Raw genomic sequence first — 24,675 nt, 5'->3', positions numbered from 1 at the left:
GCCTAGTTCCTTCCACTATCTCCAGCCTAGCTGAACCGGCCTCACTCCTTTCTGGCTCGTTGTGAGTTCTAGCATGCCCTAAGGCTGTGGCCTCAGTGCTCGTGATACTATCATTCCTTACTTTACAGTGCGTATGTAACCAGCTTTTGAACACATCTTGTTTGATTCTCACAAAAGCTCTGTGAAAGAGGTAGAGAGGTTATCATCAATCCTATATCGCAGATGAGGAAGCTGAGACTCGGAAAGGGTAAGTATGATGTGTCCAAGGGGCTAGAGCTAATAAATGGAGAACCAGGTTTCCGAATTCCATCACCGTCTTCACTACCCCGGTCACTCTTCCAAGTGTCTACTGTGTGGCAAGTACTAAGCCCCGCTTGCCTCCTGTTTCTCCCTTACACGATTGTGACAGAGCCTCAAATACAAAAGTCAGTCCTGGGGTTAGCCTGCCACACCCTCCTTGCTATCTTGTGTACACCAGCCCCCCTCAAGCTTCCTTTGGCCTGCTCCCACCTGCTTCACAGCAAACAAGAGTGAGAGTCCTCCTTTTGGCTGGAACACCCAGTCCGGTAGCTTTATTGTCCCACCACTGCCCCCTGGAGAGGAAAGTCTGGATCTGGAGATGGAACCTCTTTCCAAGGGGGATTCGTAGAATCTTCTGAAGAGAAACTAGATGTCTGAGGTGAGGGATTTAACATTTCTCAATGTGAGAAGGGCATGAAGTTCCTTTGTTGAACCAGGATGGATTTTTAAAAAGAAAAGCTTTCTCTCGATGGCCTCTTGGACAGAGAGGAGTTGCTGTTGTTTGTGTTGTGTTGTGTTGTGTTGTGTTGTGTTGTGTTGTGTTGTGTTGTGTGTGGGTGGATTTCAATAAGAAAAGAAATCTCCCTACCATGAGGGGGTGGGGACCTCTCCTCTGACAGAGTATGCTGTCTGTTTCTAAGGAGGAAGGAAATTTCTTGCAGGAAAGGAATGTCTCTCTTTTAAGAGAGGGGGAAGCTCTCTCTCAGGATTGCTGAGTGTGTGGGAAAGGAATACTTACTCTCTCCTTTCTTTTCTAAAGGAGAAACCTCCTTGAATGAGGAGCCCTTCCAGGCTTTCTGTCTGAAGGGAAAAGACTGTTTCTGGAGAACAATTCTGATAAGATTATGCCTGATTTTCTCTTCCTTTCTGATATACTTCCCACAGGGAGTCAGCATTCTCTGAGAGGGAGTGGCAAATAATTTTTTCTATTAAGAGGTAGGGAAGCTGAGGGGAGAAACTTACTGTGGGGAAAACTCTTACTCCGAGGGGCCATTGGTGAGGGCAGTGACTCTGTGATGGGGAACCCTCATGGAACCGGGGGAGTCCTTTGGGAATCCGAGCAGCCCAGAGTGTTAAAGGGAGCTTAGAGAGGTGCTAGGCCAGCCCTTGTTTGCTCACAAGGAAGCTGAAGCTTGGGGAAGGGAATGCCTTGCTACTAAGTGACAGAACCAGGAGTTGAACCCAGCTTTATCAAGTGCCAGCCTGGAGCTCTTCCTACCACAGCTGACCGAGGGAGAGGGGGCTACCTGCTTCTTGGGCGACTGATGCTGGCCAGGAAACTGCTGCTGCTGCTGTGAAATGTTTGACCTGTGTTAGAGGCATCTCTGGGGTGGGAGGCATTGATTCCTGAGGGAAGGAAACTGGGGAGGAGGGTAGAATCTGGGGCTATGTCGGAGGAAAGGGGTCAGAGTCACTATGCAATCCAATGGGTGGCTTGGGGGCATCAATCAGCAGTGAGCGCTGAGTTTCGAGGAAGAACAGGGCATATTTCTCCCAGGAGTGCAGGGGACGTGTGGGTGGAGCCAAGGGGATGCCGGCTACCCTCTCCGACTTGCGAACTTTCTCTATCATTTCCTGTCTCTCCAGGAGGAGTTGTCGTTTTAATCTTTTTAAACTCAGAGGAAGGGGCCCAAGGAAACTTTTTGAGGGAATGTAGATGTTTTATAATAGATCGTGGTCATGTTTACGAAACTGCCCACAATTACCAAAACTCAATAAACCGTATACTTAAAATGGATGAAAAAATCACATCAGAGGAAGGGGTAAGTGAATTAGAGCCCAATAAAGCTGTTATTAAAAAATGGGGGGGGGGCGGAGCCCCAAACCAAAACAACAAAAAACAGGAGAGAATGGCCCCGGGCCTGGTTTTGCCCGGCCTGGGGGGTGGCGATCCCTCCTTGGCAGTTTCAGCTACTCAAGTCACTATCTCTTTTGCCCATTCCTTTCTTGATCAGCAAAAAGCCAAGGCCAGCTCATCCAGGGGTGGTCAGAGGTTGCAGGAGAAAGAACTTCACAAACACACAAGCCACCTCTTCGTTTACTGTAAAATCCTGTTTAATGTGTAACATTTCAGGCAGAGAGAGGCCTTAGGGACCAGAGGCAAAGGCAGCCCTGACCAACCCCCACTCCAGCTTATCTGCCTGCTTCTCCCTCCCTACCTCCTCCACCCCAGACATGTCCTCCTTTTCCTTGGGCCGGCAAGCACTGTTCCTCCTTTTCTTGCGTTTGCTACCCTCCCTTCTCCACCCACACGTCCACAGCACCCTCCCTCCACTCCACTTGCCCACATCCCTCCCTACTGATGTGACTCCAGAAATAGGGTATCTGACAGCACGGGGTTAAGATTAGTTTCATAATTGGAGATGTTGTCAGAGCATCCTACCTCTGGTCCCCAGTGGTCCCAGGGAGAGGAAGAGGGAAGTGGAAGGGATGCAGGCAACGAGCACGGCCCACACCCCCAGTAGCCTTGAGTGCTGGCGTGGGTGGCCTCCAGCTCCCCACCCCTTCAGCCCCTGAGGCAGAAGGCCCTGGAAGGAAGGGAAGTTGGGAGGGAAGGAAGGTTTTGATGGAGCAATCCCTAGCAGTCCGAGGCCTGTGCACCGGCAGGGGAGAAGGAGGGGCAGGCCCGTGCAGGGTCGGGGACGGGAAGGGAGGTTGCCTGGTCTGTGGCATCAGCAGGCCGAGCAGCGGTCACTCTTCTCGGCCAGCCCGGCCCCGGTGCCGGGGCTGCGGCGCAGTATGTCTTTCAGGGAGCCGTCCTGCTCGCTGAGCAGCTTGTTGATCTCGTTCTGCTTGTACTCAGGTGAGAGGCGGTGGCCGAAGCCCCCGGAGCCCTTGCGGGAGGGCGGATTGGAGCGGCGCTGGGCTCGGCGGGCACAGGCCCGGAAGATGAGGTACACCACCTCGGCCACGTTGAGGATGATGCAGATGCCGGAGGCGGCCAGCATGAAGACGGTGAAGACGGTTTTCTCCGTGGGGCGGGACACGAAGCAGTCCACTGTGTTGGGGCAGGGGTAGGCCTCACATTTGACCAGCCGCACCATGGCGTAGCCAGGGTAGAGCAGATAAAAGACGTACATGAAGGCGGCCTCGAACAGCAGCCGGAAGACCACGCTGATGACATAGGTCCACCACAGTGTCCCTGAGATGTGGACCTTGTGCCTCTTCACCTCCTCCAGGTGTAGGGGGTCCCCGTGGCCCTCAAGTCGCAGCATTTTCTTTTCTATGTGCTGCTGGTGAGCCACGTGCATGGCCACGAGGAGAGCTGGGGTGGAAACCAAGATGAGCTGCAGAGACCACAGACGCACATGGGAAATGGGGAAAAAGTGGTCGTAGCAGACGCTGTTGCAGCCAGGCTGGAGGGTGTTGCAGATGAAGGAAGACTTCTCGTCACCCCACACACTCTCAGCAGCCACCACCAGCACCATGATTCTGAAGATAAAGATGACCGAGAGCCACACTCGGCCAATGGCAGTAGAATGCCGGTTCACACCACTGAGCAAGGTGTACAAACCTGTCCAATTCATCCTGCCTCATTCACACCTGCAAAACATGAGCCACAGAGCAAGCTGTCAGGAAGCTGGGGCCGAAAGCCAGACACCGTAACACTGCCTGACACCCCCTTACCCCTTCCAAGAGCCAGTGACAAGAAAGGAAGAAGGAGAGTCATAGCTTTCCTCACCACCCCCTCTCCCGTGCTAGCCTCTCCTTCTCTTTCTCTTCCTCCGCCTTCTCCTCCTCCCTCATTCACTTGATGACTTGACCTCCCTGAGCCCCATCTCCCTTCTTCGCCTTCATCCAACATTCTTTCCTCTCCTGCCCTTTGCTGTCAGGCCCATCTTGTTCTGCCATCGGCCATCCTCTTTAGCTCCCCCTCCCCCAGCTCCTTAAGTCTGGACCTGGGGCAAACCCAACAAAGCCTCATTACCTTGGGGAGCGCCTATCCCTGAGGCCACCCAGACAGGTCCCCTATGGTCTCATGTCTGTGCAGGGGGAGTGGTCCCTGGGTCCGCGCCTGCGTCCCAATTCATCGCCGCCCGGTGCTGGGGAGTCATATGCTGCTTTATACCCAGTGTCTGCACAATGGGACCTTTGTGGGGCTCTGAACAACGCCCTTTAGAATTCAGATCAAACGCCCTGACTTCCGCCCACCCTACACACAGAGCACTTGTGTCCCAGCGCCGGACACCCAGCCTGCACCCACCTGTTCTGTGCCCGCCCGGTCCATCGCCGCACCCGCCCCATAGCCCCACCAGAAGAATGGCCACAGCGGGGCGGGCGGGGGGAAGATGGAACAAAGACAGGTGCATGTAAGAGGGGACCCGGGGGAACCACGAGGCTCTGGGCTGAGGCCCTCTCCGGTGACTCTACTAGAAACTTAGATTCAGCAGGATTTTTCCTAGGCTTAGATCCTCTCCAGGGAATGGGTGAGCTTGAGGTTAGGAAAGGGAGCTCACATTTATCAAGCCAGGAACTGTGCTAAGCGTTTTCCCATACATTCTTTCTTTTGACCCATTTAGCAAGCGTCTAAGGACTGTTACCCCAGTCTTTCCAGCTGAGGAAGCTGAAGCTCAGATAAGTTAAGTAGCTCACTCAAGATCACACAGCTGAAGTGTTTGAGTAACATGAAACACAAAGGTATCCGCAGCAGAAGTCTAGGCTCTTTCCACGGTATAATCCTTGTGCTTTTGCAGATGGTGTCCACAAAAGCGAAGCCTGGCAGTTAATGACAACAACAGCAGCAGCAGCAGCAACAAAAGCAAAGGCTAATGCTACCCATAAAAGCACAAGAAACAAGGAAGCTGCTGACCAGTGAGTACAGTCCAACTCCAGTGTCATGGAGCAAACCCTGACCATCCCTCCTTGAGCCCGTATCGAGGGTGGCCAGGTGGGGACAAGCCAGGAGGAGAAAGCAAACGTTAATTAAGCAAGCAAACAGAAAGTTAGAAGATGGAATAGGTAAGAGTCACCTAGCTTTGGGTCTGAATCCTGGTTCTTCACTGGCTACAACTTTGGGCTGAGTTACCGAACCTCTGAGTCTGCCGTGTTCATCTATAAACGGGGTTAATACCCAGGGTTACGGTAAGGTTCAAAGAAGCAACCTGCAAAAGTTCTTAGCGCAGCTGCAATTTCATAGTTGGTGATCAAGGGAAGTAAAAACCTTATCAGGAAGAGAAAACAATGTGGCTTCGGAGGAACTAAGTGATCTGCCAAACCCAATATCCCTCTTTTTTCCTTCCCAATGCTGTTGTTGACCTATAGTGTCTCTCTCAGACAGAACAGACTGTTCCATTGCTGCCCTGCCCCCAAGTCAAGCATACATCGTAACTCCTGGTTTCCTGAGCTTGTCGGTTGCTCTAGGGAAGAAATTCCCCTCTGTCCCTTAGGCAGGCAAAGAAGGCCTCCTTCTCCCTCCCACCACTTCTGCCATTAAGTTGCAAGGAGATCATGCTGGAAGCCGGGAACTGGCTGTGAGAGCACACAGGCCTGGACGCAGGGGCAGTGGTTGTTGTAGGGGCAAGGGTAGGGTATTAGCGCTGGAAAAGCTGGGGGGAACGGAACGCAATGACAGGAACTAGGGGACGAAGGGACGGTCCATGGGAGATAGATTACTCCTCTGAACAAGGTTTCTTCATTTAGCTTAACAAAAAAGCCTCAGCCAGTTTATGCTGTGGGCCTAAACCAGTGTGGGAAAAGCAGGGACGCAGGTGCCCTTTCTCCCAAGCCTGGGATTCTGAAGGCACAGCTGCTACAGGAGGTACCCCGGGAAGAAATGCTTCATCCAGTGAGACATGTTTGTTAGAGTCAAAAACAGGTGGTCGGGGCTTCCCTGGTGGCGCAGTGGTTGAGAATCTGCCTGCCAATGCGGGGACACGGGTTCGAGCCCTGGTCTGGGAAGATCCCACATGCTGCGGAGCAACTAGGCCCGTGAGCCACAACTACTGAGCCTGCGCGTCTGGAGCCTGTGCTCCGCAACTAGAGAGGCCGCGATAGTGAGAGGCCCGCGCACCGCGATGAAGAGTGGCCCCCGCTTGCCGCAACTGGAGGAAGCCCTCGCACAGAAACGAAGACCCAACACAGCCATAAATAAATAAATAAATAAATAAAAATTTTTTTAAAAAAAGGAAAAAAAAAAAAAAAAAAAAAACAGGTGGTCGAGGAGCATTATTAAGAATAACCATTTCCTGAGCCCCTGTTTCATGCCAGGCCCTTGCACGCACATGATCTCACGTGAACCTCAGAACAACCCCGTGATGGAGGTGTTATTTGTAATCCTCATGTCACAGACGAGGAAACTGAGGCAAAGGAAGGTGAAGGGACTTACCCCAGTGTCACAAGGGCCGTGCAGTGAGTACGTGCCAGAGCTGGGATTTGAGCCAGGTCAAGCTGACTCCAGAGCCCATACTCTTTCCCATAAGGCTTTACTGCCTCAGCTACAATGATCATTTTTCTTTCTATGAGTGCGTTTTTAGAAACAGAGAGATCGAAGATTGGTCTGGCTTTTATTCTCCTCTAGCCCTTCTCCCCTTTCCTATAACTCACAGCTGTTTTCCTCTCCTCCCTTCCCAGGGCTTTCGGCGGCCTCCTGATTTGTTCTGTTTCCCCTTCCTTACCTTTCTCCAGCTGCTTCCTCAAACCCCAAAGCAAACTTCATGTGTTCTCTTCTCTCTGTCCCTCAGCGGTGCCCCACAGACAGCCTGGCCACCCCTGAGTTTCTAGGTTCTTGTAGCTCTCCGCCTCCCATCTTCTTGAGCCCTCTGGGACATAGCCAGGAGCTCCCTTTGGGGCCCCTAAGGACCCTTGTGCAGGCACTGGGATCTCAATTTTTGCTCTCCCTTTGGAAGGAGAGCTGATCCCTATGTCAACATCAATACCTCAAGGGTTTCACTTCAAAAACATCCAGGGGACTTACCTGATTTTGAAATCCAAACTGTTTTTGTGACTTTGGGTTAAAGTCCAGGTATTGATATGCTCTGTGTTGCTCCAGGAGTGTTTTGCTCTCATGTTTAATTGGACAAGACTTCTCTGACCATGTCAGGCTCTGGCCTTGTCCTCATATTCAGATTTGCCCAAGCACTCAAGCACAGTTCCAAATCAGGAGATTGTCCTTAGTGCCTCCAGCTAATATTATACCCACTTCTCAGACAAGGCAGTCGAGGCTCGGAGAGGTTAAATGATTTACCTCAGTGACAGCTGCACTGCTGCTAAATGGTAGAGTCAAATTTCAAATTTGTTTTCCTCTGACGCCAAAGCCTTTGTACACGGACAACCTCTCTTCCTTAAAGGACACTGCATTCTGAGACCAGGCCCGTAACTCAAAAACGTATACTCCTTTCCACATGTGCCAGCATGCGTGGGTATGCGTGCACACACACACACTTTCATCAAGTCTGTCTCTCTCTTTCTGCTCCCACCTCTTCCCTGTACCTCCTTCCAACTCCTTGTGTCTTTCTGGTTTGGGGAAGAGGGGCCTGGCTGGGCTGGCTGAGGTTACACTCAGCCTCGGACTCCACACTCCCTCCCCTGTTTCACAGGCAGCCTCTGGCCAGGGAAGGACAGGGACCTTTCTCTGAGATCTTCTCCTGAATTTTGGGCTGCCTTCATCAGTTTGGCGTGGCTAAGACCAAACTCCTCCAGCCCTCTGCCTCTTCACCTGCTTCTCTTCCCTGCCTACCCCCCGTGGTTCCACAGCACCTCAGTCGCTGCACTGTTCCCTCCACGCTGCCATACGTATTCTGTGGCCAGGCTTGGGTCAGGGCCAGTCTAGCTCATTCCAGTTTTCTTCTTCTCTCACTCTGCCATGGTCTTTCCATAGAACTGCTAATATCAGCTCCCTTCATCACTGTTTGAACTATACCCTCTTACGCCTCCATCAGCTCTCTGACTTCCGGTTGCTCTCTACTTGGGCTTATTATAGCAGCCACCATTTATGAAATACCTACTGTGTGCTAGAAGTGGTCTGTTCCTTAACTCTTATCCTCACTACAACCCTGTGAGCTGTGGGTTATTGTCTGCAATTCACAGAGGAGGAAATGGAGGCTCAAAGAAGCTGAGTAACTTATCACACAGCTGGTAAGCCAGTGCTGGAGCTCAGATTAGGATTCATGTTGGCCCCTCACCAAAGCCTGGGTCCCTTCCCCATTGCTCTGCTGCATCCTCATATATACTTCTCTCCATTCAAACCCCTCTCGTCTCTATTCTCCTCTCCCCATCTCATTTTCTGAAAGTCCGTGCATTCTGCAGTGCCATTCCCAACAGCTGGAACAACTTTTAAACAGCTGGGGGGGGGGAGCCACCCGTCTTTTAGATCTCCCAATCGTCAGTTACTCCAAGCTCAGCTTGAGTCTCCCTGTCTCCCTCAAGAAGATGGAAACGCATGCTCCCAAATCTTGGCCCCGTTGGCTGGGCCTGCTGAGTGCACTGTATTCATCCGCTGACAGCCCCCATGTTGGTTGCACGCCTGGTTTACCTTCTAATCAGGGAAGGAAAACAGCACCTGGCAGTGCCCAGAGGCCCCACTGAACCCTAACCCTAACCCTGTGTGGCAGGAAATGTCTTAAAGAGATAAACTTGGCCACCCTGAGCTTGGTGGGGGCCCCTCAAGTCTTTCTGGGGATTTGACCCTGTGGAGATGAGGGGGATTCTTGTCTGGGAAAAAAAGAGTGAGAGCAGAAGCAACACGGAGCCTGGAAAGAGGATGAGTTGGGGGTTACAGAGAGAAACTAAGCAAGCCTGGCGGGAGGGGCCTCAGCCCAGCTCAGAGGGAAGCAGAGAAGGGATCTTAGTGGCTGAATGCTGAGCCCAAGAGAAGGCAAAACCCCCGCCTCTCCCCAGCCCCCGCTTCTGCCCTCCTGGGCCACACCAGCCCACGGGGCCCACCTCCCTCAGCCCCCAGCTTCCTCACCTGGCTGCTGCTGCCCTTTCCCAGGGAATGTCTGCAGGCGTGTCTGCACTATGTCACTAGGTACTGTCAGCCCAGTCCAGGGGAGGGACAAAGAGCCCAGGGCTGGAGCCAGATATGGCCCACAGCCCAAGAGGAACCAGACAAACATTAACCAGCCCTACCTCCTCCCACACACAATCATTAAATAAGATTGATCCCCTGAGCTCCCAGTGGCTTTGGAGAGACAGATCACATAGCCTGAAGTTACTGCCCTGTCCCAGAGGAAGAGGGGCATCATCGTCACCCATGTACGCATATTTAGCCCAGTCTGGGAGACTGAACTGGACCTGGGCTCATCAACAGTCCTCAGCCTTCCCCCACCCCCTGGCCATAGGTAGATCCAATGTGTGGGTGAGCTGCAGAGAGGGCTCCTGCACTGGGTGCCATCCCTTCCATCCCTTCCAGCTCCCAGTCTCTAAAATGATATGACTATGGGGAGAAAAAAAAAAAAAAAGTCATGGGCAGTGCTTACTGGCCCCTTGAGGCTGAGGTGAGAGACGACAGTGCTTCCCCCACATGGCAGTACCAGGGTGCTCTTTGGCCGTCTGTTTATTGCCCATGCCTTGAGTGGCTAGGGATGGACCAAAGTATTTCCAATCCCATCCCAGAACCCCAAAACCTCTTCAAAATTGCCTTCTACCCTCGGGGCCAAGGCAGTTGAACCACAAAATGTATCGTGTGCAGCAACAGATCTTGGCAATCATTAAGGTAAACAGAGAATGTCAACCATTAACTGAGGGATCAGTCCAGTTTGAAGGAAGGTTTACCTGAAGATCCTGCTAATTCTGTGACCTGAGTGACAGTGAAGAAATAAGTGAAGTCAGCAGAAACTGGTCCCCTGCCTTCTCTTCACCCCAGCCCAAGCTCACTGCCAGAGAGAGAGCCAGAGCTCCGGCTTCCCTTGGCCATACCCGGCCGTATGGGTACATCAATTGATAAGTCTTTACTGGACACCTGTTGGGTACCCAGTACTGGTTACATGCCAGGGGCAGATGGCAGGAGAGGGGAAAACATCCTAACTGTTCTTAAGGAATTTATCAACTTCCGGAGGAGACAAGACCAAGACTCAAAAGTTGCCATGAAAAATATTAGTGTATGTTCAGTTACGTGGTTCTGACTTGGACTGCTGAGGGAGTTCGAAGAAGGGGAAGATGAGGGTAAATTGAGGTAATCAGGGAAGGCTTCCTAGAGGAGGTGAGGCTTGAGTGGAAAAGTAAAGGATGGGGGGCTTCCCTGGGGGTGCAGTGGTTAAGACTCCGCCTGCCAAGGCAGGGGACATGGCTTCGAGCCCTGGTCCAGGAAGATCCCACATGCCGCGGAGCAACTAAGCCCGTGCACCACAACTACTGAGCCTGCGTGCCACAACTACTGAAGCCCACGTGCCTAGAGCCTGTGCTCTGCAACAAGAGAAGCCACCGCAATGAGAAGCCCTCGCACCCCAACGAAGAGGAGCCCCCGCTCGCCGCAACTAAAGAAAGCCCGCGGGCAGCAACAAAGACCCAAAGCAGCCGAAAACAAATAAATAAATAAATAATATGTGTATGTATGTGTGTGTGTGTGTGTGTGTGTGTGTGTGTATATATATATATATATATATATATAGTAAGGTATGGGTGGGAGTTGGAAAGGTGAAGCGTAGGGCTAGCATTCCGGGGAGGAAGAACACTGTGAGTAAAGGCACAAAGGTAGGAATGAGTGGGGCATGTCTGGGAGACAGAAAGGAGGCAAGACTGTGTTGGGTGGCTGTGGACAATACCATCAGTCAGCTAAGGGGCTCAGAGCAGGAAGGATATTTAAAGTCAGGTAGAGAATTCCTTCAGCGAGTGTCTGGTAAACTCGGTATAAGGCAAAACTGAGCTAGACACCATGGGGGACAGACTGAATGCCATTCTTTGGCGCTTGGCAGTTCCTGCTGAGAGTACAGGTTGGAGTGGATAAAGAAGATTAGCTTTTCTTGAGTACTTAATGGGTGAAGGGCAATGTTCAAAGTGCTTTGCAAGTATCACTTCGATCCTCAAAATAGCCCTCTGTGGTCTTCCCTGGTGGCGCAGTGGTTAAGAATCCGCCTGCCAATGCCGGAGACACGGGTCCGAGCCCTGGTCTGGGAAGATCCCACATGCCGCGGAGCAACTAAGCCCGTGTGCCACAACTACTGAAGCACGCGCGCCTAGAGCCCGTGCTCTGCAACAAGAGAAGCCACCACTATGAGAAGCCCGCGCACCGCAACGAAGAGCCCCCCCCTTGCTGCAACTAGAGAAAGCCCGCACACAGTAGCAAAGACCTAACCCAGCTAAAAGTAAATAAAATAAAAAATAAATAAATTTATTAAAAAAATATAGCCCTCTGCGGTATATGTTATTAATATTCCCATGTTACAGGGGAATTAAGGCACACAGAGGTTAAGTGACATAACTGAGGTCACCCAGCTAGCAAGTGACAAAGCAAGATTTGAACCCAGGGAGTCTGGCACCAGAGCTTGTTAGTTTAACCACGACATCACAGCTGATAAGCTCTATAGGTCCCATGGAGTATCTGAGTGAGAACTGGTCTTTGACTCTAGAAGGGTCTAAGCTAGCAGGAGAGCTGAGAGGTATACCCGAGTATCTACAACAAGGGAGTATGTCCTAAATGACATACGTAGATATGAGGGGCCAGAAGGCATTCAGATGTAGGAGTATTAAGGTAGGTTTTATTGGAAGAGGCAGAGTGGGACATGGGTCATAAAAAAGATAGAGAGGCCAGGCATTCCAGGTGACAGGAAGCTGTGAGATGTTTAGGGAATGGTGGGCAGACCTGTTTGACCAGAAGAGAAAGCTCCTATAACAGAGCTCCCAGGAAGGGAAAATACAGGTCAGTATCAGTGTGTACTCATTGTTTCTTAGAGTTCTGGCATGATTTCTCTAGGGTGCTTGCAGTTCTAAGCTACAGGAAGTCTTTTAGTTTGTAGCTGTATAAAAAATACTGTTGTTAGAAGCCACTTGTCCTCTGCCTGCTTATTGCTGCTTGAACACATCTTCTGGATGGGGTGCTGCTGCAAGAGAGAGGAAAGGCGAGGGGAGAGAAGGGAGAGCAAGGGAGAGGGAAAGAGGGGAGGAAAACGGAGAGGAGAGGAGGAAAACTGTACTGCAGGGAGCAGTGCAAATCCATTTGCTTCTGGTAAGCAGCTAAAATCAGCGTCTGCCTTGAATCCTAAGCAGACTTTCTTCTTACAGTGGACGTTTTGGGGGAATATTAAAATTTTTTTACATCAGACTGTTTATTTCCTCAGATTCACTCAGGGAGATCTTCATTAGATCTGGAAACATACAAGATAAGAGACCCTAAACATAAGCCTGCTGTCTCCGGCGCAGCTCAGACATTAGCCCAAACAAGGGCTTTCCCCGTTCTGTTCCACCCAGGACCAGGACAGTTGCTGGAAAAAAACTGATCACTTTATTTCAGAGCACATTTCACCAGCAACATGGTCATAGTTCAGAGGTTCCGAACTCATCAACAGAATCAGCAGGCCAGTGGGAGCTCTGCTCATTACACCCCGGAGCAGTGCCGGCTGCCTCAGCACGGCGATCTTGAGGCTTCCCGGGATGGCCTGCAGCAGTACTGCCTTGCATGTGGAGTCCATCATCCAGCCCATCCCTGGGCCTCATTACCGAACAAAATGTGGCATTTTGTATGGCTTTGATCAATGAGACAGCATTGCTGTATGGCTCAGCAATCAAAGGGGACAGCTTCCCATATAAATGTTGCTTAAGACACACAGGCCAAAAAGATCTTCCCAAATGGGTCCATAAGGTTAAGGAAATGGCTAACCCTGAAAATCTGCAGAACATTTCAAAAGTCCCCACCCCAGCTCAGGCTGTGGAAGGTTATGCAAACTGTTTCCGTAAGGGCTGCTAGGGAAAAATGGAAGTTGTCCTGTATTCATAATTGGTTTTGGTTGTCACAAATCCTTTTTAAAGGACACATAATTATAGGAATGAGTTTGTGCCTCAGGAATTCATATTCTTAGAAGAGGTCAAGAAGGGGGAGTTATCAATATTTTTTCAAGAGAGTTTCTGAAGAACTGGACACAGATAGTGCACCAATTCACTTGACATTAAGCATATACCTTTTGCTCTCAGGACAGTTTGGAGCAGGGAACAAAGCAAAGGTGCTTCAGCCCTCCCCCTCAAAAAAACTAAGAGTGTAAAATATCCTGAAACCAGCCCCACATGGTCAGGATAGTGCACTCATTCTACCAACAGTAAAGCTTATTGATTTCTTGGGAGTAAGAGCATTAAGCAGCGCCATATCCGCTCCCTGCAGTTTGAAATTCACTTTGCCTCCATTTTTGTATTTTATCAAGACCCGAATTCCTGGGGTTTGAGGAATGGTACTGTATTTCACTGGCGTCTGATCACTGCACCAACAGAGGGTATGCTTGCAAAAGACTCCAGAAAATTCCACATCATTTCAGGTAGCCAAGTGAAACAAGGGTAATGGGAAATTGGAACTTTTGGGCTTCCATCTTAATGCTACAGCTTGATGTCCATTTCCTGATCTTTCTGCTTCGGGGTACAGTGCACTGTAGGACCCAGGGAGCGGTGCAGGGGAAGAAAATTCCTAGGTTGCATCCAATCCCAAGGGGTCTAGACGTAGCATGATAGCAGTGAGGAATCAGAGAGGAGTCCAGCTTATAGCCAGAAAAATGGGGCCAAGAGCCAAGGCTGAAGGGTGAGGCAAAAAGGACACAGAAGAATTTAGCTTGTTCTGCTAATTGTCCAAGTTTGCTAATTGTCCAACCTGATGAGCTGATGCCCTGCCCATTAAGCTGTTAATAGTTTAGTACTTTCTTTCCAGTTTCCTTTCTTTTTCTTTTTTCTTTTTTTGTTTTTGGCCACGCCCCACAGCTTGTGGGATCCTAGTTCCCCGACCAGGGATCAAACTCAGGCCCTCAGCAGTGAAAACTGCGGAGTCCTAAGCACTGGACCACCAGGGAATTCCCACCAGTTTCCTTTCTTTACATATACAACGATCACTGAAATCATACTGTATATAAAGGGGATTTCTTTTTCATAGGATCCTTTTCCAGGACTTCCAAGTAGAAATGTATTGGTCCATCACCCACCCCCTCAAACTGATAATCCAATAAAACATGTAAATCAGGCCCTAAATAGAAGCCCCGAGGCTCATCACTTCTGTCTAATCTTTGGACTTCTCTGCTCTTCCCTCTGTCACCCAAGTTTGTCAACAATAACACCATGAATGCCTCATCCAGAATCCCTCTGCCTCAGCAATCAGAGCCACTGCCCCTCTTATTTCTCGGAACTACCCAGTGCTCCTAGGTCAATACCTAGGGGAGTGCCAGGCTGCTGATGACACCCTGAAGGTCAAGGCTTCTGTTGACAAGCATTGCTCATAGGAGGGATGGTAGGCTGTCTAGGTAGGAAACCCAGGCACTTTTTCCCCAACTCCACCTGCCCCAGTCAACTCTGCTGCCAATTAAAAGACTGATTCCTAGGCCCATTCAGATCCCTGAAATCATGAACCCCATTGCCTTCTGCCTAAAGCTGCCCCCGTTCCTGTTCACGTATATCCGTCTACCCTACCAGGGATAGGGAGCCAGCATGTGTGTTACAGGGATTCCTGGATAGCCCCACCAACTTGGATTCCAGGGAGAGAACTGTGGGTCAGAGGGGTACCCCTAAGAGCTTGAGTCCAACCTTAACTCTCATCCATAATGCTTTGAGCCAACCACCTCCAACCCCAGCCAATACAGTGGTGTGTGTGTGTGTGCGCGCGTGTGTGCGCGTGTGTGCGCGCACGCGTCACAAGGAGAAAATAGGATCTACTCCTATATACCTTCTTTAAACTGCCAAATCAGTCTCTGCAACAGGCTCTGAGCACTGTATAAAAGAGGGAGCTCTCACACCTCTTCATCCTTTACAGCCTTCATTCTAACTTGCCTACTTTCCTTAATTTGTTCCTTGCACCTGAATAGGACAATCCTGCTCCCAAGCCTCTCAGACAAAGATTTTGTCTCCCTTCTATTTCCATCCTCATCTTGCCATTTGTTTAAAGATTACGGTTCTCCTCTATGGCTTTGCTGCTCTGGGCCTCCTCATGTGAAAACCTCTCTATTTGGATGCCCCTAGGATCCTTTTCCCTCTGCTCGCCCCAGAAGCAGACACATCCTGAATCAGGATTCCATAATCTATGGGGCCTCTGCTTCAGATAAAAAAGTAAGAGCTTCAGATTCTCTGAAGAGGCCTCCATTTTGGTTGTTTTTTCCTCCTACAAAAGACAAGGGTGATTGAGCTACTTCATTGTCTCCTAGGCAATGGGTGTTCAGTGGCATTGGATTTGCCAGCATGAGGGCGCTTTTCAGAATGTCAAGCGGTTATTGATTGCTGAATCTGTGTTGGTGCTTTAATAAACATAAACTGCTCTTTCTCACTGTTGACATTTCACCTCACAGTGTTGGGGATGGGTTGAGCTGTAGCATGCACTGAGGTTTGGCATTATTCCTAGAGAACAACATTGTCTACAAAACTGAGTTACACACCTTGATAAAGAAGCCCTGACTGTTATCACATGAGTCACAAGAACTTCCACAATGATTTCATACTTATCACAAGCTTTTGGGGAGGGCTCTTTTCCAAGTATTAACCCACACTTTAAATTAGGTAGCCACATACGTAGCATTGGAGTGTTTCACTCAGTTCCAATGATGGTAAGTTTGTCTCTGAGCCCAGAAGAGCAATTTCTGATGTTGATTCCTTGAGCTGGCTGTTGCTTCCAATTCCACACTATGCTGTACCACTTACACTGAAAATCTGAGTGTCAGAAGACCTTCATAACTTACCCCTCTTCAGGGTGCTTAAAGCCACCACACATAGTGTGGGAGTCTTAAACTGGATGATATCTGAAAGTGGGCTTCTGCCCTATGTCTTTTCCTTCTTAAACACATTTTTTGAATGACATGTCTATACTTGCCGTCTACACTTCTTCATCTCCCGTTCACTTTTCCATTCCTCTCCAGTCCGGCTTCTGCCCCTGCTCCCTACTCCATTGAAATAGTTTTCACCAGGGTCACTTTGTTGCTAAAGCCAATGACATCCCTCAGAACTAGTCTTACTGACTCTGAGGTGTTGGATCCAGCTGACCACTCCCACCTTCTCTAAAGTTTCTTCTTTGAATTTTTTCCCTTTTATATTAATTTTTTTATGTTTGCTGTTACACAAGTAATGCACGTTCCTTACGGAAAACTGGAAAATACCAAAACAAATCATAAGGATAAAAATAAAAATAGTCTGTAACAGGAGCCTGCGAGCCACAACTACTGAGCCCACGTGCTGCAACTACTGAAGCCCACGCGCCTAGAGCCCGTACTCCGCAACAAGAGAAGCCACTGCAATGAGAAGCCCGTGCACCACAACGAAGAGTAGCCCCCACTCACCGCAACTAGGGAGAAGCCCGCGTGCAGCAACGAAGACCCAACGCATCCAAAAGTAAATAAATAAGATAAATAAATTTATATATTTTTTAAAAGTGTTGTTATAGGGACTTCCCTGGTGGCGCAGTGGTTAAGAATCTGCCTGCCAATGCAGGGGACACGGGTTCGAGCCCTGGTCTGGGAAGATCCCACATGCCACGGAGCAACTAAGCCCGTGCGCCACAGCTACTGAACCCGCGTCCCTAGAGCCCGTGCTCTGCAACAAGAGAAGCCACTGCAATGAGAAGCCCGCGCACCGCAACGAGGAGTAGCCCCTGCTCGCCACAACTAGAGAAAGCCCACGTGCAGCATCGAAGACCCAACGCAACCAATAAATAAATAAAAAAGAAAAAAAAATAGTCTGTAACATCACCACCCAGAGATAACCATTACTGCAAAGTGTGAAACCTTAGTCATTTTTCAATGAAAATATATACATATACTTTTATAATAAAATTGTCATTATACAATGCATATTATTTTTATTGAGGTATAATTGACACGTAACATTATATTGATTTTAGGTGTACAACATAATGATTCAATATTTGTACGCACTGTGAAATGATCACCACAGTAACTCTAGTTACCACACATAGGTACAGAATTTTTTGTGTGATGAGAACTTTTAACATCTACTCTCTTAACAACTTTCAAATATGCAATACAGTATTATTTACTACAGTCACCATGCTGTTCGTTACATCCCCATGACTTATTTTGTAAGTGCAAGTTTGTACCTTTTGACTCCCTTCATGCTTTTGCCCACTTTCCACCCCCCACCTCTGGCAATCACCAGTCTGTTCTCTGCAATATGTATTATTTTATATCCTCTTTCACTTGCCATTATATCATGACCATTTAAAAAATGTCATTAAATATTTTTCTAAAACATATTTTTTAACGGCTACAAAGTCTCCCTTGAATTTTTTTTTTTTTTTTTTAACGGCAGCGTTGGGTCTTTGTTGCTGCGCGCAGGCTTTCTCTAGTCAAGGTGAGCGGGGGCTACTCTGTTGTGGTGCGCCGGCTTCTCATTGTGGTGGCTTCTCTTGTTGCGGAGCATGGACTCTAGGTGTGCGGGCTTCAGTAGTTGTGGCACGAGGGCTCAGTAGTTGTGGTGCACGGGCTTAGCTGCTCCACAGCATGTGGGATCTTCCCGGACCAGGGCTTGAACCCGTGTCCCCTGCATTGTCAGGTGGATTCTTAACCACTGCGCCACGAGGGAAGCCCCTCTCTTGAATTTTGTTACACTTTTCTCTACTGGTCTCTCTCTTGTCTGTCTGATTGCTCCATGCTTTCCTTTTACTCTGCCACTTAAAATGTTGATGTTCCTCAGAGTTCCACTCTCTCTGTTCCTGTCACTTTTCAGACTCTCCCTGAGTAGGCTCATCTAACCCATAGCTTCAAACACAGATAGATCCAAATCTGTATCTTCAGGCCAGACCTCACTCCTGGTCTCCAAATATATATATCATGCGCATCTCACCTCTTCTTCTCCCAAACCTGCTGCCCCTCTAGTGTTCCCTTATCCCATTGAATGGTCTCATATCCACCCACTGCCCAAGCCAGGAATCTGGGGAGTCAGCACTAGCTTCCTCCCCTTGTTCACCCGCCTATCACTCCATATTCGATACATAACTAAACCCTGTAGGTTTTGCTTCCTTGTATCTTTCAGCTCTTTCTCTTTCTTTCTATTCTGCTTCCACTGCCCTAGTATAGACTCTGATAATTTTACGATTGGATTGTAAACCAGTTTCCTTACTGTCTCCCTACCTCCATTCATAGCCTCTTCCAATCCATTCTCCAAACTTTATTCAGAGTGGTCTTTCTAAAATATATATCTGATCATATCCTTCCCCTGCTTCAAATGCCCCATTGGCTCCTCACTGCCTTTAGGATAAAATCTGCCTATAACACCTCTTCCCCACTTCTTTGCCAACTCTTCATTCTTTGAAACTCAGCTCAGATAGTCTGCCCTTCACGTACAAAGGCTGAGGAGAGGTGAGAGGTAGCCAGTGGCCTTTTATGCTAAATTCAGGGGTTTAGGTTTGGTTCCGTCCGCTTTCTCTATCCCTCAGTTTCTCCTCTGTGCTGTTTATCTCTGTGATAGCACTTATCATAGCCCACCATATTGTCTGTTTACTTGTGTGTCTCCTCTATTAGAATAATACTTTTCTTTTAATTAATTAATTAATTTTATTATTTATTTTTGGCTGCATTGGGTCTTCGATGCTGCACGTGGGCTTTCTCTAGTTGTGGCGAGCAGGGGCTACTCCTCATTGCGGTGAGCGGGCTTCTCATTGCAGTGGCTTCTCTTGTTGCAGAGCATGGGCTCTAGGGACGCGGGTTCAGTAGCTGTGGCGCACGGGCTTAGTTGCTCCGTGGCATGTGGGATCTTCCCGGACCGGGGCTCGAACCCATGTCCCCTGCATTGGCAGGCAGATTCTCAACCACTGCTCCACCAGGGAAGTCCCTAGAATAACACTTTTTTAAAAAATATAAATTTATTTATTTTATTTATTTATTTTTGGATGCGTTGGGTCTTCGTTGCTGCGCATGGGCTTCTCCCTAGCTGCGGTGAGTGGGGGCTACTCTTCGTTGTGGTGCACGGGCTTCTCATTGCAGTGGCTTCTCTTGTTGCGGAGTACGGGCTCTAGGCGCGTGGGCTTCAGTAGTTGCAGCACGTGGGCTCAGTAGTTGTGTCACACTGGTTTAGCTGCTCCGTGGCATCTTCCCGGACCAGGGCTCAAACCCGTGTCCCCTGCATTGGCAGGTGGATTCTTAACCACTGTGCCACCAGGGAAGCCCCTAGAATAATACTTTTTAAGGGCAGAGACCATTCATCTCTGTATCAGTACTAGGTACCTGGCACGTAGTAGGTGTTTAGAAAAATTTTAATGAATGACAATTGAATTAATGATGGAGGTGGCCAACAAAGAAATGAACTTGAGGTTTTCAACCTGTCCTTAAACTGTCAACATGAGAATGCAGGGAATTCCCTGGCCCAGTGGTTAGGACTCTGTGCTCTCACTGCCTAGGGCCCGGGTTCAGTCCCTGGTCTGGGAACTAAGATCCCACAAGCCTCGTGGTGCGGCCAAAAACATGAGAATGCAAATCGTCTTTTATCTTGGCATTACTCCAGGCATCACTTCCAGAATTGGGATGATCTGCAGAGTGGCCTTAGCTAAAAGCTGTGTCCAGTATGTCCTGGAACAGATCCTGCTACTGAGAGACCATAAAGGAGTGTCACACATGCCAACCTACTCGGCCTGCATCACCCATCACAGTTACCCACTCTTCCGAGGGAAGTGATCCAGGGAGCTCAGTCAAGAATCCTTTTCCATACTACTCAGCCATAAAAAAGTACGAAATAATGCCATTTGCAGCAACAAGGCTGCAAGTAGAGATTATCATACTAAGTGAAGTTAGTCAGAAACAGAAAGATAAATACCATATGATATTACTTATATGTGGAATCTAAAATATGACACAAATGAACCTATCTATGAAACAGAAACAGAATCATGGACGTAGAGAACAGACTGATAGTTGCCAAGGGGCTGGAGGTTAGGGGAGGCATGGAGTGGGAGGCTGGGGTTAGCAGATGTGAGCTTTTATATTTAGAATGGATACACAACAAGGTCCTACTCTATGGCACAGGGAACTATATTCAATATCCTATGATAAACCATAATGGAAAAGAATATAAAAAAAGAAAATGTATATATATATAATGTATATATATGTATGTATGTATAACTGAATCACTTTGCTGTATAGCAGTAATTAACACAACACTGTAAATCAACTACACTTCAATTTTTAAAAAAAGAATCCTTTTTCAGGGAAAGATTAATTTCTGGATCATGATAGCCTCCCTTTGCTAAAGGCTCCAAAGAGGTTCTGCTTCCACCTCCTCCCCTCTTCAGCACCAGTCACTGCTCTCTCCAGCTATTTGTAAACCCGCTGGCAGGGGACAATGGACCTGCATTGACCTCAGCTTATTTTAAAGAATGTGTGGGTAAGAACTTTATCTGAGTTGTGTCACGTCTCCTACCTTATCACCCTCAAGCAAACTGTCAGGTTGAACCAAGGCTTCTCTGAAGCACAGTGTTGAAGATTTTCCAACGAGGTTTCCCAGATTTTTCTTCTCTCAACATGTCACTCCACGTTCGGCAACAGGAGTTGGTCTTGCTGAATTACTAATGAGGTGATGTCTCAAGACTTGGCTCCACAGTTTTCCTCTCCTTTTCATTCCTTTCAATAAATATTCGTTAAGTACCTATTGTGTGCCAGGAACTCTGTTAGGGGCCGTGCAGGATGCAAAGATGAAATGAGACAAGTCTCATTAGTTGTTTAAATAACCAGTTTGAATAAGTGAAATGTGTTAAACAGAAGTATAAGCAATATGCTTTGGGAACACAGGTGAAAAAAAGGGAGACAGGAACTCTCTAAACACTTATCTATGTTGTCAACTACTATCACATATGTTATCATAGAGATTAATTCTGACTGGGGAAATCTGAAAAGTATTCATGCACTAGGACATTTAGTTGGGCCTTGAAAAATGAATAAGAATTTGACAAGAGGAAATCAAAGTAAGACACTCAAAGTTGAAAGAACATTATGTAAAAAGGCAACTGGGCATGAAAGTGCATGAGCTATTCAAAGAACACAGAGTTTTGGGCATGGCTGGGTCATGAAGTATAAAAGGGTAGTGTGGGTAATGAAGCATAGAAAGGTGGGCTGGCAGCAGACTTTGGAGGAGTTTTGATGCCTAGCTTGGCCATTTGAATTTTATTTAGGAGGCAATGAGGAACCACTAAAAGCTTTTCGATGCGGGGAATGACAAGATGGAAATGAAGCTTTAGGGAGATTAATGTGGCAGAATGAACTGGGGATGGGTAAAAGAGAGGTTACAAGAGTAGGTAGAAGGCTGTGTCAATAATCCAGGCACAAAGTTACAAATATTCAGTCTTGGGAGGTGGCAGTGGTGACAGATCCAATAAGATTGCAAGAGGCAATATGGCTCAGGACAAAGCCCATGGATTGGGGGCTCCAATAGCCCTGGGTTCCAGTCCTGACTCCTATTTACAGGCCATGGGGATTTACCTTTCACGGATTCAGGTTTCTTTTCTGGAAAAGGTGAAGCTTAGAGAAATAATTATCTTCAAGTTCTCATCCAGCTCTAATGGCCTCTGGTTCAGACTAAGTCACTTGTCCAATATCACAGAGCCAGGATTTGCTCCCAGGAAGTCTTGTCTCTAGGGGCAGCGTGCTTAACTCCTATACGACTAATCGACCAGATTTGGTAAGGGATTAGCTGTCTCGGAGAATGAAGGTGCCATTGATATGACGATGGAGTCAAAGAAGGAAGCTAGCCTTGTGGGGAAAGATGATGTTTCAGGCATGCTGAGTATGAGGTGTTGGTGGAACATCTGACTAACTGTTGAAAGGGTGGGAGAGCAGCTCTGGAGAGAGGCAAGGGTGGGAGATTTCAAGCTGGTGATCAAAAAACCTAAAGGCAATCCTAGAAGCTGTGCAAACCAATGAGTTTATAGAAAGAGGAAGTGAGCATAGGAGAGCAAAGAGCAAAGAACTATGGGAAGTGAGAAAAGGGGAAAAAAAAGACAAGGAAGGAACAACTGACTGTGAACCTTGAACCAGCTACTTCCATTTTCTGGCTCTTCTGTCTCCTCATTTGTAAAATGAGGGGGTTGGCGCAATTAAGTGATAAGGCTGAGACATCCTATGCTTAATCAGAGAAGATAGAAGAGAAGAGAATGTCATGGAAACTGAAGAAGAGAGTTTCTAAAAGAAGGTTTGAAGAGGTCACTTGCATCCACTGGTGCAGAGGTGTCAGGAATTGAGGACTTAGATGAAGCCACTGCATTTAGCAGTTTAAGAAGATCCTCTCCATGGACTTCCCTAGCGGTCCAGGGGTTAAGACTCCACGTTCCTAACACAGGGGGCGCAGTTTCGATCCCTGGTTGGGGAACTAAGATCCCACATGCCACGTGGTGCGGCCAATAGGTTTAAAAATGAATAAATAAATAAAAAGATCCTCGCCAAGGTAAGGACTTCTCCCTCTCTCTCACACCACTAATTTCCTGTACAATATTCCACAAAATTCCGTTCTCTGCTCTTCACAGTGGCTCAGTCAGTCTCCGAGATTATAAGGTGACTCAAAAATCTCTGGTGTGTGGGACTTCCCTGGTGGTCCAGTGGTTAAGAGTCCGCCTTCCAATGCAGGAGATGCTGGTTCGATTGCTGATCGGGGAACTAAGATCCCACATGCCGCAACTACAGAACCCACGCTCTCTGGAGTCCATGCGCCACAACTAGAGAGGAGCCCCCGCACGACACAGCGAAGAGCCCATGCACCACAAAGAAAGATCCCACGTGCCGCAACTAAGACCCGATGTGGCCAAAAATAAATACATAAATTAAAAAAAAATCTCTGGTGTGAATGAAAAATCTTTGGTCCAGGGACTTCCCTGGTGGCGCAGTGGTTAAGAATCCGCCTGCCAGTGCAGGGGACACGGTTCGAGCCCTGGTCTGGGAAGATCCCACATGCCGCGAAGCAACTAAACCCGTGTGCCACAACTACTGAGCCTGTGCTCTAGAGCCCGCAAGCCACAACTACTGAGCCCACGTGCCACAGCTACTGAAGCCTGCGTGCCTAGAGCCTGTGCTCCGCAACAAGAGAAGTCACTGCCATGAGAAGCCCGTGCACCGCAATGAAGAGCAGCCCCCCACTCTCCACAACTAGAGAAAGCCTGCGCGCTGCAACAAAGACCCAACACAGCCAAAAATAAATAAATAAATAAATTTATTTTTTAAAAAATCTCTGGTCCATACCTTCCTTTTGCACTTCAATTCACATTTCTAACTGCCTATTGGGCATTTCCATCAGTCACTGAAATTTAGCTGGCAGTAAAAATAATAATATTAAACATAATAACTAACATTTATTGAGTACTTATTCTATTTTGTCCTATATGGTAGGCATTTTAGTATCCCCACTATGCAATGAGGAAACAAACTCAGAGATGTTAAATAACGTGTCTAAGATCACACAAATGGAATGTTGCAGAACCAGGATTCTTCCTGATTCCAGAGCTCGAGAGCTTAATAATTCACTATGATCAATCACCACGTCATCATCTTTACTTTCTAAATCAGCTCAACTGCGTTACTTTGCTATTTGTTTCATTCTCCTTCAACATCTTGCCACTCTCTTAGAACAGGTTCTCAGCCCCTCGTGATCAGACAGTTATGAAAGTCTCTCAAGTCCACTTGCAGTTTGACCCTTCCAATTCTGGACATGTGACTAATCTAGCTTCAAAAAACTCTGGAAGCTTCTCATTACCTCCATTAAAGTCCAAACTCACTAACATGCCCTTCATCTGTACTGAGCCGCTAGTCATCCCCAAACATGGCAGAGACATTGCTGTCTATAAGCCTTTGCCTATGTGTCCCTCTACCTAGAATGCCCTCCCTACCCGTCACCAGGAGAACTTCCACTCATCTTTCAAATCCCAGCTCTAATGTCATTTCCTCCGTCAAGACTTCTCAGATTCCCAACCCCTTCTTCCAACAGAAATTATGTTCCCTCCTCTGTGCTCCCAGACCTCTATGTCTGTCTTCTACTACACTATGAGCACCTTGGGGACAGTGACCTCACCTTGATCTTCTTCATATCCCCAACGACCAAGGCACCCAATAAATGTCTGCTGGAGTTGAAAGAAATTGTAATACTCACCTACTGTATATTTGTTATTTAACATATGGTAACTGGTATTGCTACTGCGAAAAGAAATGCCCAGATTCCGGTTTTCAGAAAAAGTAGTTCACACTCACTATCTTCACTTCCTTACTTCCCCCCATAATTCAATCCCTGCATTCTGGTCTCTGCCCCAACCACCAGCTTTCATTATGCTCGTAAGTGGCTTCCATA

The 24,675-nt window shown here is 48.1% G+C and overlaps 1 protein-coding gene across 4 annotated transcripts in view; it reads right to left on the bottom strand.

Moving 5' to 3' along the window:
* Nucleotides 1–2,333: 2,333 nt before the first annotated feature.
* GJB1 (gap junction protein beta 1) overlaps nucleotides 2,334–24,675 on the bottom strand; it is a 44,215-nt gene continuing 21,873 nt past the window's right edge. The window contains exons 1-2 of one of the 4 annotated variants that reach the window (XM_036840681.1): nucleotides 9,206–9,294; nucleotides 2,334–3,843 (exon numbers count right to left, since the gene is read on the bottom strand). In XM_036840681.1, the coding sequence (XP_036696576.1) occupies nucleotides 2,973–3,827 (855 nt within the window). In that variant the 5' untranslated portion in view covers nucleotides 3,828–3,843; nucleotides 9,206–9,294 and the 3' untranslated portion in view covers nucleotides 2,334–2,972. Of the gene's footprint in view, nucleotides 3,844–4,228; nucleotides 4,251–6,914; nucleotides 7,145–9,205; nucleotides 9,295–24,675 lie in introns of those variants that run through there. The other 3 variants (XM_036840682.1, XM_036840684.1, XM_036840683.1) reach the window with 3 other exon arrangements.

This window comes from Balaenoptera musculus, chromosome X (assembly GCF_009873245.2).
Source record: "Balaenoptera musculus isolate JJ_BM4_2016_0621 chromosome X, mBalMus1.pri.v3, whole genome shotgun sequence".
In the NCBI taxonomy this organism is placed as follows: domain Eukaryota; kingdom Metazoa; phylum Chordata; class Mammalia; order Artiodactyla; family Balaenopteridae; genus Balaenoptera; species Balaenoptera musculus.
The sequence above is the reverse complement of the archived record's forward strand: the minus strand, read 5'-3'. Positions and strand labels throughout refer to the sequence as shown.